The following is an 18,082-nucleotide window of genomic DNA, read 5'->3' on the forward strand; positions in this document are numbered from 1 at the left end:
GAAAAAGAGCCCGAAAGACCAGAACTGCGGTGGTGTGCTACGTTCAATCAGTGAGTCCAGTACAGCAGAAGACACTGCAGCAGGCTGTGCTACCTTGGCTGAGCCGGGGACACAAAGTCGCACAACACACAGCCTTGGCCTCACCTGCCCTCACCACATCAGGCCAGAGAGGGGGCCGTAAAACAGGAATGGACAGAGGCATGGCGGACTCTCTGGTACTTGGGAAGGGCTTCTCAACATCAGTGATATCTCATTTCCGCCCTCAAAAATGAGTCTGCCACACGGAGAACAGATTCCAAGCAGTGGGACTAGCGAGGTAGAAGGATAAAAAAGTAAGGCATGTCTGGACAAAAGCAAGAGGGCTGCGTGGCTGGAGTACGCAGCGGATGTATGGAAGGCAGGGCAGGGAGAACGGCACCAGAGGTGCCTTGGGTTCAAATTATGAAGGGCCTTGTAAGCCATGCTAAGGACTGTGGACCTGATCCTCAGACAACAGGGAGCCAGAGAAGGCTCTTGAGCAGGGCAATGAGATAAGGAGATTCTTGTTTTGGAAAAATAACTCTGAAAGACACAGAAGTGGATTAGGGGTGGGTGGGAAGGTACAGGGAAGTGTAGACTAGAACAGTGGCCCTCATATTTTCTTGACTGTGACGCACAGTAACAAACACATTTTAATGATTCACAACAAATGTACATACATATATAAGTATGCAAGCACACGTACATAAAACTGAAAAAATAATTGTCCTCACCATCTGATATTTCTGTTCTATTCAATTATTAAAATCAATTCCAGTCACCATCATTTAACTGATTTCATAGGCCATTATGGATTTTAACCCTTAATGTTAAGAACTCTCTATTAGAGGAAGGTAAAATCTCTTAAAACCCCACTGCAATAGTCCAGGTGAAAGACAATGAAGATGATGGTGTTAATACTAGGAATGATAAAAAGAAATAGGGGAAACTTTACAAGAATAGAACGGATATAAGATGTAAAGCGGAAGTTGAGAGAAGTTGGATGAATAACTAAACAAAACCCTATTAACAAAAAAGGAGAGTAAGGCAGATGTACTAGGCTAGGAGGCATGGGAAACAGAGAAATTAACCTAGATACAGACATTTAAATAAACCTAGGAATGAATAAAATATACATAAGAACTCAATAGTTTTGACCCCGCAATCATTTTGATGGGACAGAGCAGAAATTTACAAGTATCTGACAAAGACCACAAATCAAAAGAATAAAAATACTCAATCCAAGCAGTCTTTCAACATAACCACTCAGAAGGGAATACCATACTTCTAAGTCTCGATTACCTGCACATTACAGGTACTTCTAGTCAAGCAGGCTATTCTAGGACAGACCAGCTCACCATCAAGTCAGGCGGGTTTTGCTTCCCAAAACCACCTTTCCCAATATGGGCAACTCCCACCCTATGAACATACTACAATCCCAAAATCCATTTACCAGTTGGTTGCTCGTAACTTGGAATGCATTTTCCCATAAAAAGCTATATTAGAAATGTCAATTAAATGTGCAATACTTCTCTTCCAAAAAGCTCATGGTTACAGTGGTAAACTGAATAAAAGGAGGTCTATGGTGTTGGGAGGGCAGGTTCCCAGACCAGGAGGGTTTATTTGACTGGAGAAGAAACAGTCTTAGCCTGGGTTCTGGGAGCAGAGACATGTGGTACAGGGGTGAAGAGGAGAAAATTAAGAATTTCCTCTGAGAGTTTTGAAAAGATTCATGTCTGTCTTACTTTCGGCACTCGGTTCTGTCCTGTGGGGACCCCCCAAACACCCTCAGGTTTTGCTGGACCCCTAAATTAAGCACCCGCAACTGAGAGCATGCCCAACTCCCAAGGGCATACTGAAAAATGCCTTTCCTCCAAATCCCTCCCCACTAAGAGCACCTGAGTCCAGTACAGTATTCTGAAGAAGCACTTCAACTTGCCCAGAAGTACTCACACTTCACTCTCCAGCCTAAATGAGTCTTTAATCTATAGAGGTCGTCTGCAGACATGTTTTATTTGGCAAGTCCAATAGTTTTTGTTTGCTTTATAAAACATAAATGTGACGCCTCTGGCTTGGTCACTGAGGCATCTGCGTTGGGATACCTGCCAGAATTTCAGGCACTGTGACAACAAGAACTGAAAAACTGTATTTTGAGGCAGTGTCAGTCACCCTGTGCCCCTGGACAGTTAGGTTACAACACCGCTTGAGACCCCCCTTCTTTGTCAGCTTTCTTATGAAGGTGTTGCTTTTTGAAACAACTTCTGAACCTACAAACACTCTAAAAGTTTTATGTCATTTTTCCATTCAATGCTAGCAGAGGTAGAGGTGGAGCAAATATTTATAAATACCAGTCACTTATAAGTAAAACACTCTCTATTTAATATTTCTAATAATATGTGAATCAGAGAATAGAGCAATATTTATAAGAAACAACAAAAAGAAACAGCTTAAATTTTAATAGTTTCCAGTTTGAAATTCTAGTAATAGCAACGACTGCTTAATGAAACCCTCACTTTTCACCTGTGCTTTGGGAACGTTTAAATTCCACCTCCTATCTGGTTCCCGTAGGCTGAACCTCCCGCTTAGGCTTAGGACGTGACTAGGTCACTGAGGACAGGGGTTCAGCTACAGAAACTGGGGGCATGCTCCCTCAGAGAGGATGAGGTACCCTGGAACCAACCTATACAGAGTGCAGAGTTCAGGGAAGTAATGACCCTCTGGTCAAAGGTGACTTCAACTTAGAGGAAGGACTCTTCAGCCTTGGACGCCAAGGTTTTCATGTTCCTGGGAGGCAGATTTGCTAACCAGTCCAGGTCCTTAAAGACTTCCGAGTCCTACCGCAGGGCGAGGATTGATTTCAGTGGCCTTGCGATGCGCAGGCCAACTGTTCTCAGGCAGCAGAGGTTCAACGACAGTTCAGTGACATTCCCTCCAGCATGGGGACAGGTCCACTCACATTTTCCTTGCTGATCCTGAACTTGTTGAGTCATTACCGTGACTGAGGTTTCCCCTATGCCTACTCTACTTGCAAAATCCTGTATTCCACCTGGTTCGCTCCTGTTACCATGACCAATGTCCACACGCACGCCTTGCTGCCGGCAGCCAAGCCAACCTTGTTTTTCTCGCCTACCCTGTGCCTCTATTCCAAGCCAATGACTTCACCTTGCATTCAGCCCTTTGGCCGGGAGATGATGTGCAACCACAAGGTTATACTCAGGCATAAGAACCTACCTGGCAACAAGTACCTAAAGGAGTTCAGGTATCAAACGGCACAAGTATTATAAACACACGCACTTACAGCTCAGCCATGGAAAATGCTACATGAGTTCATCTGCTGTTTGTACTAACCACCCTTTAATGACACTGCTGCCTCAAGCGCTAACTAGGTCAGCTATCATGAGCCTGTCTCCGACTACATGAAAGAGAATGATCTGAATCCTTTTCTTTGAAATATTAGAAGAAAAGAAAGAAGAGGCTACGTACAACTGTATCCTCTACTTGGTCTTTTTCTCAATTAGATAACATTTGGTTACCATACTTCTTGTTTTAAACCTCAACTTTGTTCCAAAATAAATATCTGAAGTGCCTTCCATAATATATATAACTTAAAGAGACAAAATAAAAAGAATGCTAAGTAGGTAAAGAGAATAAAAAGGTAAGAATGATAATGTAAAATCATAAGTGAGAGTAATATAAAAATAAATGACACGAGGTCAGAACCATTCTTTGGAAACAGCATTAAAACTTTCTGGGAGACAAGGAGGAAATACAATGAGCTATAATTCAGTATCCACAAAATATAAACAAGCCCGCTGCATAAAGAAGCCCAGGTAGTGAGAACAGAGAGAAACGACTTCTTAGGGCCTCCTAAAGAGGATGCTGCATAAGAGTCCCAAAGAGCAGCACAGAGCCTGGCACTTAAGGGAGCATCCGATAAACATTTGTCAAATGAGAGAACAGGTAATATCCTCAACTACGTACCAGCAATAAAGAAAGCAACAATCCTCAGAGAATGTGCATGCCTGATGCCCTCTGATGTAGGCTGACACAGAATATGAAGATACAATTCATTAAACCCAGTTCTTCAGGGGCCCAAGGACACACTGATGGATAACATTGGCAGAGATCCTGGTCTTGTACACTGAGATGCAAAGATCACTAGCAAACAGTCCTTACTCTCAGGGAGATCACAGTTTGGTGGGGGAAATATGCATAAAAGATAATTACTACACCACACACAGAAATTAACTCAAAATGGATCACAGACCTAAATGCCTGAGCTGGACCCAAAGGATGAAGAGGAGCGAGCCAGGCTTGGGGAGGAAGAAGGCCACCTGCTGTAGGAAGGACAGTGCTGGGAAAAGGTCCCGAAGTGATAAATCATATGACCAATGCTACCCATTAAGTGTAGAGGACAATGCAGAGAACTGGTAAGGGAGAGGCCAGAGACAAGGGAGGCCCAAGCACAGAAGGGTTTCAAGCTCTTGGTAATTACTGTTAGTTAATTATTGGTACTAACATACTGTGGCACAGGGATAGCATTCCTAGGCCCGTCCTGCACCCTCTCTATATGTATACCCTTTGTCATAGGACCCTGCAGTCCCTTTCACTAAAGAGGCAGTCTCTCTCCCCCGCCCCTGGAATTCGGGCTGGCTAAGTGACTTGCTTTGCGTAATGGGATATTAGCAGACTTGATGTCAGCAGACGCTTGAAAAGTGCTTGTCTGACTGTCCTCGCTTGCCCTTGCACTTATTGAAAGATGAAAGACTTCATGTGGAGCAGAGCTCATTGCCCCATCCCAGCTGAGGCCATTCTAGATCAATCCATAGAAAGACGCCCCAGATATGTGAGCAAGCACAGCCAAGAACAGCAGAGCCCTAGCAGACCCAAAGGTGAAACAGTCCAGCCAAGCCCAACGGGATCAGCTAACCCACAGACTCACACACTTAGTGTTTATTGGTACGTATCACTGAGGTTTTGTGGGTGACTGTTACTCAGCATTATTATGGGAGCAATTAACTGATACACCTACACTGCTAGCGAAGTGCTGAGATGTTTTCTAGCTGGTTGTGGAACTGAGATTCTCTCAAGGGGGGACAACAGTGAGGGACCTGGAGCCTGACACTCACTCACTGTTCTGCCACTTAGCACTGGTGTGGCTTTCAGCGAGTTGCATTAGCTGCTCTTGCCTCCATTTCCTTATCAGTAAAATGGAGATAATACCAGTGTACTATACGGTAACACTAGTATACTAGGATTGTTTTGAGATTAAATAAATTAATATACGTAAAAATTTCCATTTGAGTATGGTACATATGTAATATGAGCTCTATAAACGTTAGATTTAAAAAAAGACTGAATTTGGCAAGGACCATGACTGAATAGGAAAACCCCACCTCTACACAGATGTGGGCTGAGAAGTTTTGGCAGGCAGGGCCCAAGATTCTGTTCTAATGCAGAAACAGTACAACGTTCCAAAATTCTACTCCATAAGTTATTCTGGGCCATAATTATTCTGTGTTTTTAAGAGCCAACATCAACTAAATTCCCATCAACTATAGGAAAATCTCATTAAAGTACCTTAAGATCCTATGTCCTAAGATGGGGAGTGACTACTTAACAGGTACAGGGTTTCTTTTTGGGTGATGAAAAATGGTTCTGGAACTAGACAGTGGTGATGGTTACACAACATTGTGACTATACTGAAAACCACTGAATTGTATACTTCATAATGGTTAAAATGGTGAATTTTCTATAATGTGAATTTTATCTTAATAAAACAGAAAAGAACATACGCCCCTGAGCAATACTGCAACCAGTTATAACCTGCCAGTTGCGGTTAGAGCTATGTTACACAAACAACAGGAGACTCTGGCTTTAGAATAGCTATTTTTCTCTGGCAGAGAACAGATAACTGGCCTAACTATCTATTAGGGCCATTCCTAGCTCCTGATAATAAAACCCCATCAGCTATGTACAATGGCTGGCTCGGATTTTTACTGATGCTGTGTATGTGCTAAGCACACTTCAACCACTTTATAAACAACTGATGTTTCTCAACAGGGGCAGGACTGGCATTTTAGGTGGGATAATTCTTCCTTCACTAGATTTATCATCTCTGGCCACCCCCCACTCTTTTCCTACTGCCCGTGAGTCCTCACAAACCTAGGAAGTAGAGGTTATTTTATTAATGAGGAAGCTGAGAGTTGAAGAGGTTGAGTAAACTGTCTAAGGTCACAAAGCTATTAAGTGGTGGTGCTGGAGTGCCACCGAGGCCGTCTGATTCCACTGATCGAGTTCGTAAGCATGGTTTGCAGTTGTTTGCCTCTCTCTTCTCTCTAAGGGGGAAGGGGTGTCACACCTAATACAACTAAATGTGGTATCAAGTAACTTTAACACTAGCTGATAACCTCAGTGATCTAGAGAGTCCAAGGCCAAGAGAACAATCAATAAGAGCCACAAACTTCTTATGTTTATAAAAGATTTCCCCAGCCAATTACGAGCATAATCATGATTAGTAAAGAAATAGCCACAGCTAAATCTCATCTCCTCTTGTGTGGACAACCTAAGGAACTCAGATGAGCAACTTATCCTGAATAGGAAATGGGTACACATTTGACATGGGAGGTCTAACAACCTAACAGGCCTGTAATTTGGGGGACTAATAATGGCTCTTTCAAAATACGGACTTGAGGACAACCACCTGAACCAGACCCAGAGCCTTAGCGAAGGTAAAAAGCAAGAGCCTCAGCCCACCGGTCAGAGGCGCTGCGTCCTCTAGCCCTCCTCCCTGGGTGCTTGAGTCACTGTAAATTTCTTGATCAAGTGTACAAAGAAAGAAGCCTGATGAACTGCACAAATACTACAGGACCCAGTCAGACCAGTTCATAAAGCTGGACAAGCCTCTGCCAGAAAGACATAAACCTCACTCACCAGATGCTACCTTAAGTGCCTGTGTCCCCAAATCAGCCCTCATTACTTAATCAGGTGGCCACAGGCATTCTCATATGGATTTATTAAAACTGAATTTCCCTGAGGCAATACGAAGTTTATAAAACTTAGGCCCCCCAAGTAGCTTATTCCAATTAGTGTTCTATGAGTCACTGTGCAGAGTTTTGTTTTATTTTATTTATTGAGGTTATGATAGTTTACAACCTTGCGAAATTTCAGTTGTACATTATTATTTGTCAGTCATGTTGTGGGTGCACCACTTCACCCTTTGTGCCCACCCCCTACCACCTTTACCCTTGGTAACCACTAATCTGTTCTCTTTGCCCATGTGTTTATCTTCCAGATATGAGTGGAGTCATACAGAGATTGTCTTTCTCTATCTGGCTTATTTCACTTAACATAATACCCTCGAGGTCCATCGATGTTGTTGTGAATGGGACGATTTTATCCTTTTTTATGGCTGAGTAGTATTCCATTGTGTGTGTGTGTGTGTGTGTGTGTGTACACGCACGTGTGCGCGCGCGTACGTGCATACACACACCATATCTTCTTTATCCAGTCATCAGTGGATGGGCACTTAGGTTGCTTCCACGTCTTAGCTATTGTGAATAATGCTGCACTGAACATAGGGGCAAAAGGGTCTCTTTGAATTGCTGATTTCAAGCTCTCTGGATAGATATCCAGTAGTAAAATGGCTGGGTCATATGGTATTTCTATTTTTAATTTTTTGAGAAATCTCCGTACTATTTCCCATAGTGGCTGCACCAGTTTGCAATCCCACCAGCAGTGTATGAGGGTTCCTTTTTCTCCACAACCTCTCCAACACTTATTTTTTGTTTTGATTATTTTCGCCACTCTAATGGGTGTAAGGTGATACCTTAGTGTAGTTTTGATTTGCATTTCCCTGATGATCAGTGATGATGAGCATCTTTCCATGTGCCTATTAGCCATCTGTATATCTTCTTTGGAGAAATGTCTGTTCATATCCCCTGTCCATTTTTTTATCGAGTTGTTGGATTTTTTGTTGAGTTGCGTGAGTTCTTTACATATTATGGAATTAACCCCTTGTCAGATATACGATTGACAAATATTTTTTCCCAGTTGGGGGGTTGTGTGTAGGGTTTTACTTTTGTTTGTTTTTTCCTCTCCCATCAGGAAGACCTCATTCAACCAGGCAACTCTCCTCAGTCCCATCCCAGGTAAAAACATGTCACAAGGAATGTTATAATGGCTACCTTTCTAAAATGACCTTTTCCTTCTGGGTATACTTAAATCTCAATACATGAATTTCTTGATTAAGGTCCCACTAAGCTAATTTTCTTCTATTTAATATGTTACCCCAGCTATTGATCCAGACTTCTGGAATAAATCCTTCCTTTCTTAAATGGACTAATACCCCTTTGTTACTTCTGTACACAAGAACTTAACTTTTAAAAAGAAATACACCATGACTCCCTCGCATCTATAATTCTGTTTTCCCACTAATTCAATCTGGCCTTGCCACTAATTAGTATTATTCCAAGAGCAGTTAATGTAACTGATGACTGATCTTAGCTAACAGAATTCTAGATAAGGAGACTCAAACAAGATACTCTGGGTGACTTTACAGTTTTGGGATGCCTAAGCTCTATGTGTAATTCTTGCACTTCCTTAGGAGTAAGATGAAGATGATGATAGTAACCACAGTAATAACAGTGGCAGGCAATCCTTACAGGGCCCTTACTATACACTAGGCAGTCTTAAGCACTTTACAAGTATTAATCTAACGCCACCAAATGGGAGCTTTTATTACCCAAATTTTCCAAATAAGAAACTAAAGCACAGAGGAGTTAAGTAATTTGCCCAAGATGAGAACTAGGTGGAACCAAGGCTGGATGTGAATCTAGTCAGTCTGACTCAGTGCTCACACTCCAACCAACTAATGCTACACTGCCCCTCAATATAAGCAACACTCTAACTCAGGACTTAGTCATCAGAAAATAATTTTAGTTAATCAAGCAAACTGAATTATAGGTAAATGAAAACCCAGATTTACAGCCATTTTCTTATAAGGCAACTTGTAGAGATTCTAAAACTGCAAAAAACACTGTCCCTTTAATACGCCAGAGAAACGTGCAACAGGCAATACTGAGAAAGAATCCTGTTCAGCCAACAATGCAGCTCAGCTAACTGACCGGCACAAGCACAATCCTCCTCATTATGAGGCTTCAGACAGGATTACCTTGTTTTCTTCTACGTTCCTTTTCAACTTTTCTTCCAGGTCCCTGGTCTCTTCTGAGCTGTTGAGCTTTCTCTGCTCATAATTTTCAAACGCTTCCTTAAGCTGCTCTTGTAAAACTTGGTACTCCTTTTCAATCTGTGAAATGTCCCCCTAAAAGTAAATTATAAAGTTATCTATTAATAGTAGTTTAAAATGCCTATTTCTGACCTTGTTCTGAATTGTCTCTTAAAATAAACAAAGGAGAATAAAAGGCAGATGAAAATTTACAAGGAAAATGTCACAATAATTCAAAAATTAAAAACCCCTAAACACTGTTTAGCATGGCCAGCTCTTTTTTTAAATACAATTATTCATATTACTGGAATTCATAATGAAACTTTTCAATCTGTACTATAGTTAGTTTTGAATATTTGTTTTAGAAAGGTTCAGTATTACATTAACAGCTTGATGTGAATGTCATTCTCCACAATTAACATTAAGAACTATGCATTAGGTTTATAAAGCTGTACATATTATGCATATTTTAGACAGGAACAGAGCATATTAACTTTGGCTCTACTTTTAAGCATTTCAAATGGATAGCTGCTGATTATTTCAAAAAGACAAGTTAAAATATTATCAATGAATCGTTTTCAAACTATCGCTTGGAACAGCTTAAAAAAAAGCAAAAATAATACCGTAACATGAAATGTTGGCAACAATAAACATCAATTATATAAGTATTTTTAAAACCCTTTCATAAGATAAGACTGTCAGCATCACACATTCGTGTCCAAAAGGAGCATCTGTGTGAGCTGGCAACTCCTCTAGCTGCGGGTAACTGCTCTACAGATACCAGGGACCTTGGCAGCCAGGCTTTGGGAATCTATCCCAGTGGCACAAACCTGGTCCATCTTTCCCATCTCCTGCACCTTTCCCAGCACCTTAGCATCTTCCAAGTGTAAAAAAGCAGGGCATCAAGGTTTTGAAATTCTGTGAATTATCACTTAGAGAACTGTGAATCATGGCCAGGGTGACCATACATCCCAGGTGCCCTGGAGTGTACCAGTTTTTATCTGTCTTGACTCAAAGTTTAGCACTACGAATAGAGTCCGTGTTTAAATAATAAATTAAATCGTCAACCTTACTACAAGTAAGACTTTATGGTTTAAGATCTTAGTTACTTCTCTTTTCATTTTCAATTCAGTAAAAGGATCACAATGAACAGCAACCTGATGTTATGAATTAGTTTATATGCCCCAAATCACCAACACAGACAGGCAAGAAGTTGTCATTTCTGTGTTATTACATTTAACCTTCACTACAATTCCATAAGAAATATATTTTCACCTTTTATAGATCAGAAAACCAAGGTTTAGAAAAATTAGGCAACTCCTAAGTCCCAGAAGAAAGCAGCAGTGCTGGGCTTAATTGCAAGTCTCACTGGCTGAGAAGCCAGCAATCAGTTGTGCTAAGATCAAGGTCTTGATACTAAGAGATAATTTAACAAAGTGTTTGTGAATTTTTCCAACACTGATGAAAATATTTATTTAAAGCTCAAAAAACCTGACTCATTAAACAGCAAAGGTGAGTATGGTAAGGTTTAAAGGTAAGTATGGTATAAGAACTCAGTACCAGTCACTCTACTTGGTATATACTCACAAAGGCAAAAATGTTCACTGTTTGTAAGCGTGAAAAGCTGATATGATCTAAATGTTCAATGATAAGAAACTGGTCAAATTATCATACATTCATACGATGGAATACCAAGTATGCATTAAAAATGATGGTAAAAATCTGAGATGGAAAAAGGTCCATTATATATTAAGACCGAAAATTTCAAATACAACATATATGGTATGATCCCATCTTCATAAAGATTACTTACACATAAAAGTTAAAATAAGGCCTGGAAGGCTGCATATCAAAATACTAACATGGGTGACGTGAACATAGCTAATTTTCAATTTCTCTTTCATAATTTTCAGTTTTGTTTATTAAAAAAATTTAAAGACTCTATATTATTTTTATAATTGGCCAAAACTATAAAGTTATTTGTACCAATAGTACCAACACAAAGTTCCAACTTTACTTTTTCCTACTTAATTACACATCTGATCTTGTAAATCATTCCATATCGGTAATGACAGAACTGCTTCGTTTTTAAATCACAGAGTAATATTTCCTTATATGGATGTACCATAATTTAACTAGTCCAATACTGATGGATATTAAGGCTGTAATCAACTTTTTGCTGACACAAATACAGATGAAACAAATATACAAATAGCCTTGTTCACTCGTCTCTGCACACAAATACGAGTGCAAATAAATTCCAAATTGCCTTCCCCAGAAATTTACATGTTTAAATTCTTTCAATAATGTGTAAATTATACACTGGGCATCTTTCTATATGTTTAGAAATCATCTTTATTTCTTTTATTGTGGATTGTCTATTTGCATGCATTCCCACTTTTGTGTCAGGTTATTAATTTTTCCTTATGGATTTATACAAACTTTATATGTTAAGCAAGGAAATTAATTCTCTCTCCTATGCTGCAAGTCATTTTCCTAGTTTGACATTTGTTTTGACATCATGTATATGCACATTTCTTCATATACATATTTACACACTATACATATGTGTATACATGTTTTGTCATGTCATGGCTTTTGTCATGTTGTTTATTAATCTTAGGGGGAAAAAATCTCCCTTTTTTTCCTACTTTTATGGGTGCATTTTTTATATTTAAATCTTTGATCCACTTGGAATTTATTTTGGTATATGGAAATGAGGTAGAGACCCAAATTAATTTTTTCTAGACGGCAGTCCATTTCTCCTAACACCATGTATTTAATAATCTACTCGTTGCTCAACAATAGTTATTTTTGTTATACCTTAAATTCCTATATTCTTTTGTGCTATTGGACTCTTATCCTAATGGTCTATTTATGCACTATATAGATTGATGCCTTGATATCTGGTTGCACAACTCACATTCTTAAAGTTTCTTTTCCATAGGCATCTTTGATGCTTATTTTTCCATATGACATTTAGAATCAATTTTTCCCACAACAGTCAGCCACCAAGGTGGTCTCCAAGATCCTCACTACTTGGTATTCACATCCTTGTATAATCCTCCCCTACAATGTATCAGGGTTGGTCTGTGTGACCAAGAAAATACAGAAGAAGTGACAGAGTGTGACTTCCTAAAGTAGGTCATGAAAGCCATTGCTACTTCTGCCTTTGATCACCCGCTCCAGGGAAAGCCAGGCCCCAGGAGGACACTGAGGCAGCCCTACATGGAGGTCCAGAGGCAAGGAACTGAAGCCTCCTGTCAACAGCCAGCACCAGCTTGCCAGCCACGTGAGTGAGCCATCTTTGAAGCAGACCCTCCAGCCCGAGTTACTCCTGCAGATGACTGAGTCATGGTCAACAACTTGACTGCAACTAACAAGCGACATTCAGGACCCTCTAGCTAACCCACTCCTCAATTGCTGACTCACAGAAATTGTGAGATAATAAATGTTTATTGTTGTTTTAAGTCATTAGGTTTTAAGGTAATTTGTTATGTAGCAACAGATAACTAATACACTCTGTTCATGTTTGTACTTGGATTGTGTTAAATTAAAAGCTTTAGGGAGAACTAATCTCTTTATTTTATCTTTTTGTTGCTATTGAAAAGGGAATTTTTCTAATATACTTTGCAACAAGCTGTTGTTTGTATATGGAAAGAAATTTTATCCAGTCGCCTTTCTGAATTCTCTTACATTCTGGTATTGGATTTTTCAGTCAATCCTTTCAGATTTTCCAGGTACACAGTCTTAGCCTCTATAAATAGTAATACTTATATCTCCTCCTCTACAATCTAATTTCTTTCTATTTTATTTTGTCAGCTGATATCTCAAGGATGATAAATACTAATGATGATGTTTCAACTTTAGGCGAGATGATGGCTTTGGCTTAAGAGAAAAAGATACTAGCGTGTTGAAAAGTATTCATCAAATCCCATTTTATTGTAAGTTTTAGTCAAGAAAAGGACTTGAATTTCATCCAATACCTTTTCAACAACTATGGAGTTGACTAAGTTTTCTCTTAAGATATATTAACACACTAAATTATGTTAACAGATTTTCTAATTGAATCATTCTTAAAGTGATGGTCTTTATAATACTTTCTGTATTTTTCATGTGAATAAGCTCTTATTTATAAATTAATACAGGCTCATTATACAATATTATTAAACAATAAGGCTATTATACTTTGAAATAAATAAGCTAGAAAAAAACTTACCTTTTCTTTGCCTCCCCTTCCCAAATTTCAACAATAAAAACAAAACAATAACTTTTCTGTTATATTCTATAGCTTATTCCACGATAATGTTTGTATGGAATAGCTGGCTCAAAAATAGTTTTAACTCATCATTCCCATTTAGTTAAATTAACGAAAATTAAACCTTTAAACAGTCTGATACAATTTTGACTCACCTGTTGTGCCTCAAAAGGATCATAGGGCTCAGTATTGACTTCTTGATGTGTTACATTCCAAGACACCTTTGGGGGAAAACAAATACTTAAATTCAATCTATCTCATTTGCTCTAGTAAAATAAAGCCATTATGCAATAACATTTTAAAACACGCTCAAATTTAAAAAAAAAAATTTTTTTTTGCCATTTAGATAATGTTCTATGCTTTCTACACATATTTGTATTAGGAAAGCACTATCATTCAGAATTAGTAAAAATGAAAATGATTTTGGTTCATTACTCAACATTTTTTCAAAGCTTTCTAGAAGACAATGAGTAGGGATGATCCAATAAGGGCTTAGTGAATTCACGCTCTAGGAAGTCAACTATAGAGGAACCTAAATTCATTCTCAACTTGTTAAGAACTTCCATTCACATCTCGTTTCTCTCCCTCCAGTTGTCTCTTTTAACCCCCTCACTCCTCCCCTGTTTTGGGAGGAGACACTGGGCATGCTGTAGCCCAGACTCCTCTTTTTTCTCTCTGGGAGCTGCCTGTGCAGAAAGCTCCTTCTCCCTTCCTGCTCCATGCAGTAAGTCTTCTGGGGCAGGCACCCCAAGCTGGCCCAGCACTGCTGTGTGTGCGTAGGTAGGCTGGTGTGCCATGGGCTTCACTGTTAGGACACACACTTTGGACAGAAATAGCCACATATTCCTACCGTGCCTTTATTAATTACTAAGGGGATGTTTTGGCTCCATCTACTGATTTCTCTATCTTATTTCTCAATTGGTGGAAAACTTGGGTAGGCAGCAGAGTATTATTTACTAGACACAAAAATTCTGACAAGATTACTTGTCACATCCTACATAGGGTTCATAAAGTCAATCATTTAAAAAATTTTAGGAAATATAATGGCAATGAAAAACGAAAAGGAAAATTAAGCATTCAGTATTAAGTATTTAAGTATTCAGTATTAAGTATTAGAAAGACTTTTTTCTATTTAAGTCTTACCTGTATGGCAACCATTTGTGTATGTGGAATATGTGTCACTTCATCAGTACTTTCTGGATCTGTTTCCCACTTGGCAGAATCTCCACAGTGACCATCATTTCTGGTAGACTCACTTTGGGCTGTATCAGCTCCATCCTTGTCGCACTGTGACTTTACCAGTATTTCCACAGAGTCTTGAAAGATCTGTGTTTCAGGGGCAACCTGGTTACCAGGGGCATTCTCAGCATTCAAATGATGACCCTCAAAATGTCCAGCAGCACTTTTATCTGGTCTGTCTGCAAAAGATGGCACCACTGGTATTGATCTTTGCAGCTGAAATTCAGAAGAAATGTTGGCCAGAGGTGTGTAAATGTTAGTGTACTGGGGCAAACTTGGTAACACGTTTATATATGTTGGCGGTATCTGCATAACGTCAAATCCCCGAAAGGGAAGATATGTACAGTATCCTGTGATCAAATGGGGTTGAGTCCAGTAGGTTGGTTTCACATCCTCAGGAACTGGCTTGGGAGGATCAGAGGAGACTTGCTCAGGACTTGCATCCTCAGAGACTGGTTTGGCAGAATTAGAAGAGACCCCTCTGGGCTTCTCATACTCAGAAACTGATCTGGAAGAATTATCGGATACTGGTTTCAGCTCCTCGGCTTCACAGGCTGGTTTGGGAGAATCACCAGATACAGGTTTGGGCTGTAGATCCTCAGAAGCTGGTGCTGAAGATAAATCAGACACTGGTTTGGACTTTACATTTGGTTTAAATTCCCTAGTGGTTGCATTCAGTGGTAGTTTAACTCGTAAATACTCTCCTGTTTTTGAAATTTCTTCCACTTTTGTCTTGATGTTTTTCTTCTTTCTCTTTTTCTTGAGCCGTAATGCAACTTTCTTCAATGCAATACAGTTGTCAATCACAACAAAGCGAGGACATCCCAGGAGAAAAGATTTCAAACCTCCGGCTTTTTCTAGTATCTGTCGAGTTTCTTCTGGGAAGAACTCATATTCTTCAGAGAACATCTTGTTACTCATGTCCAAGGGACCATGTTCCTCCAACAGCTGAGAGAAGTAACTTGGAAAAAATTTACAGTTATATAAGTTATTATAAAAGGAAGTACTTGTACATGTTCATTTGAAAAGAGTATTTCCAAAAAAATTCTCCCAAAGCAAAATATTATTTCACTTCTAGCTGATCTCAACATCTCTCCAAGAAACATACTATACTCATATTAAATCTGAGAAAGGCTAACTGCAATCAATGATACCATGAACTAAACTTTGCTACCTCTCAGACAAGAATCCTTTAAAACATTTTTTTAGGAAAAAACAAAAGGGGATTAAAAAGTTATTTTACAGAGCCCAGCCCAGTGGCATAGTGGTTGGGTTCACATGTTCCATTCTGGTGGCCTGGGGTTCCCAGGTTCAGGTCCTGGGCACAGACCTACGCACCACTCACCAAGCCATGCTGTGGCAGTGTCCCACATACAAAATAGAGGAAGACTGGCACAGATATTAGCTCAGGGCCAATCTTCCTCACAACAACAAAAAGGAAAACCACTTTGGGGTCAGCCCCGTGGCTGAGTGGTTAAGTTTGCGCACTCTGCTTTGGCCACCCAGGGTTTCACTGGTTCAGATCCTGGGTGTGGACCTAGCATCACTCATCAAGTCATGATGAGGCAGCATCCCACATGTCACAAATAGAAGGACCTACAACTGAAATATACAACTACGTACTGGGGGGCTTTGGGGAGAAGAAGGAAAATAAAAATTAAAAAAATAAAATAAAATCTTTAAAAAAAGAAAAATAAAACTACTTTATGTGCAGATGCTGCTGCAGACAAATGCATAGGACAATTTTTGCAAATGATTAACCTCTATTCAAGGCAACTGATACTCCAAAGCATAAAGACCAAATACCACTTCTCTTTGTCAGCACTGCTGCTCTAAATACTTCAAAGTCACGAAACAACTTCTCTTGAAACATTTTTTGATGAATTTCTCCTTAGAATAATCTCTACAATTGAAACTCCCCTACATACATGTCGTTTTGCAAGATAACAGGTTAAATATGTCTTTGCTTTAAGATTCCCATTAAACTTGATTTTTAATGAGAAATCTCTAAAAGCAGAAGAGGTTAAAAGAAATAAATCCCTGTAGTCTCAGGAACAGTCATCCTTGTTGAGGATTTCAGCTGACTGGTACAAATACGTTGGCCCCACCATCTGTCCGAAGAGAGACCTTTCTAGTTGGTGTTTAGCTGCCATTAAGCAACAGTAAAATAATTCATGAACGGTCTATATGTATTTACTTTTTGCTCTCCATGATGAATAACTAAAGAGAATCACTGAAAATAAAGCTTTTCGATCTGGATTAAAATATTTAAATCCAAAATGGTGTAACTAAAGAACAGAGCCATCACGAAAGGAACCCACTCTCAGGAGCTCAACAAGCCTTTCCACAGCTAGCAACATAAATGCTGATGCAGATCTGGTGACAATCACCAAGCAACCAACAAACGCTGTGTTCCTGAAGAACAGTTAAGGATCTGGGAAAATGCTCACCATGCATGTTTAGGTCAAAAAGGCAAATGACAAAGCTAAGTGTAGAGTTAAATCAGTTTACAAATTTTAAAATGTATGTTTTACAGATACACATTTAAAAGTCTGAAACTAAACTGAAACTAGAAGTTAACTGGTTACATAAGGGTGACAGAATTATTCATAATTTTTACTTTTTCCTTTAAACTGTTCTTTTTTAAAAATTTCCAAACTAACTTATATTACTTTTATAATCAGAAAAAAATTTTTTTCAAAGAAATAGAGCCTCCACAATTTTTCCACTGGCTAAGAAGCAATGAAGTTTTCATACATTCAAGCAGAACAAAACTTAATTCAATACGGGTCCCTACCCAAAGAGAAATAGTATTATAACCATATTATGAATAAAGTTTTCATAGTTACTGTTATTTGAAATGCAACAGAAAATGAACGTTAACTTTATTTATACACTTTTCTAGCCTTGAAAAGTCGTCTCCGTAAGATGAGCATTGGGTCCAAGATAGCACAAATATGATTCCTTCATAATCCAGTGTTTTATAGGGGTTAGAATCCATTCACCAACACACTGAACACTAGCGCTGGTGTGGCTGTTTAGCAGACATGAAAGAGGCTAAAGCTCTAATAAAAGATGCTAGATACAACTGAGATGACAAGGCTGACACGATCATTTCAACTTCCGCCAAGTTGGAAAATTCATCTCCTCTCTCATCGTTTGCTGCTTTTCAAAGTCTGACTCTAATAGACACAGTGTTCCTGCCTTCAGAACCAAAGACTGGGCACGCTGTGCTTGACAGGAGTAAAAAAATAATAATAAAGCTAATTATACCAACTATTACATTAATAGTTGTTATGTACATATGTACATGTTTATATGTGTATATATATCTTCAAAAC

At 39.2% G+C, this 18,082-nt stretch overlaps 1 protein-coding gene across 1 annotated transcript in view; it reads right to left on the reverse strand.

Annotated features, from left to right (window-relative positions):
• LOC124234254 (E3 ubiquitin-protein ligase TTC3-like) overlaps window positions 1-18,082 on the reverse strand; it is a 121,475-nt gene that overhangs the window by 19,887 nt on the left and 83,506 nt on the right. Inside the window, exons 33-35 of the mRNA XM_046651505.1 lie at window positions 14,646-15,702; window positions 13,658-13,723; window positions 9,191-9,340 (exon numbers count right to left, since the gene is read on the reverse strand). Of these exons, the coding sequence (XP_046507461.1) occupies window positions 9,191-9,340; window positions 13,658-13,723; window positions 14,646-15,702 (1,273 nt within the window). The remainder of the gene's footprint in view (window positions 1-9,190; window positions 9,341-13,657; window positions 13,724-14,645; window positions 15,703-18,082) is intronic.

This window comes from Equus quagga, unplaced genomic scaffold, assembly GCF_021613505.1.
Source record: "Equus quagga isolate Etosha38 unplaced genomic scaffold, UCLA_HA_Equagga_1.0 73442_RagTag, whole genome shotgun sequence".
Classification (NCBI taxonomy): domain Eukaryota; kingdom Metazoa; phylum Chordata; class Mammalia; order Perissodactyla; family Equidae; genus Equus; species Equus quagga.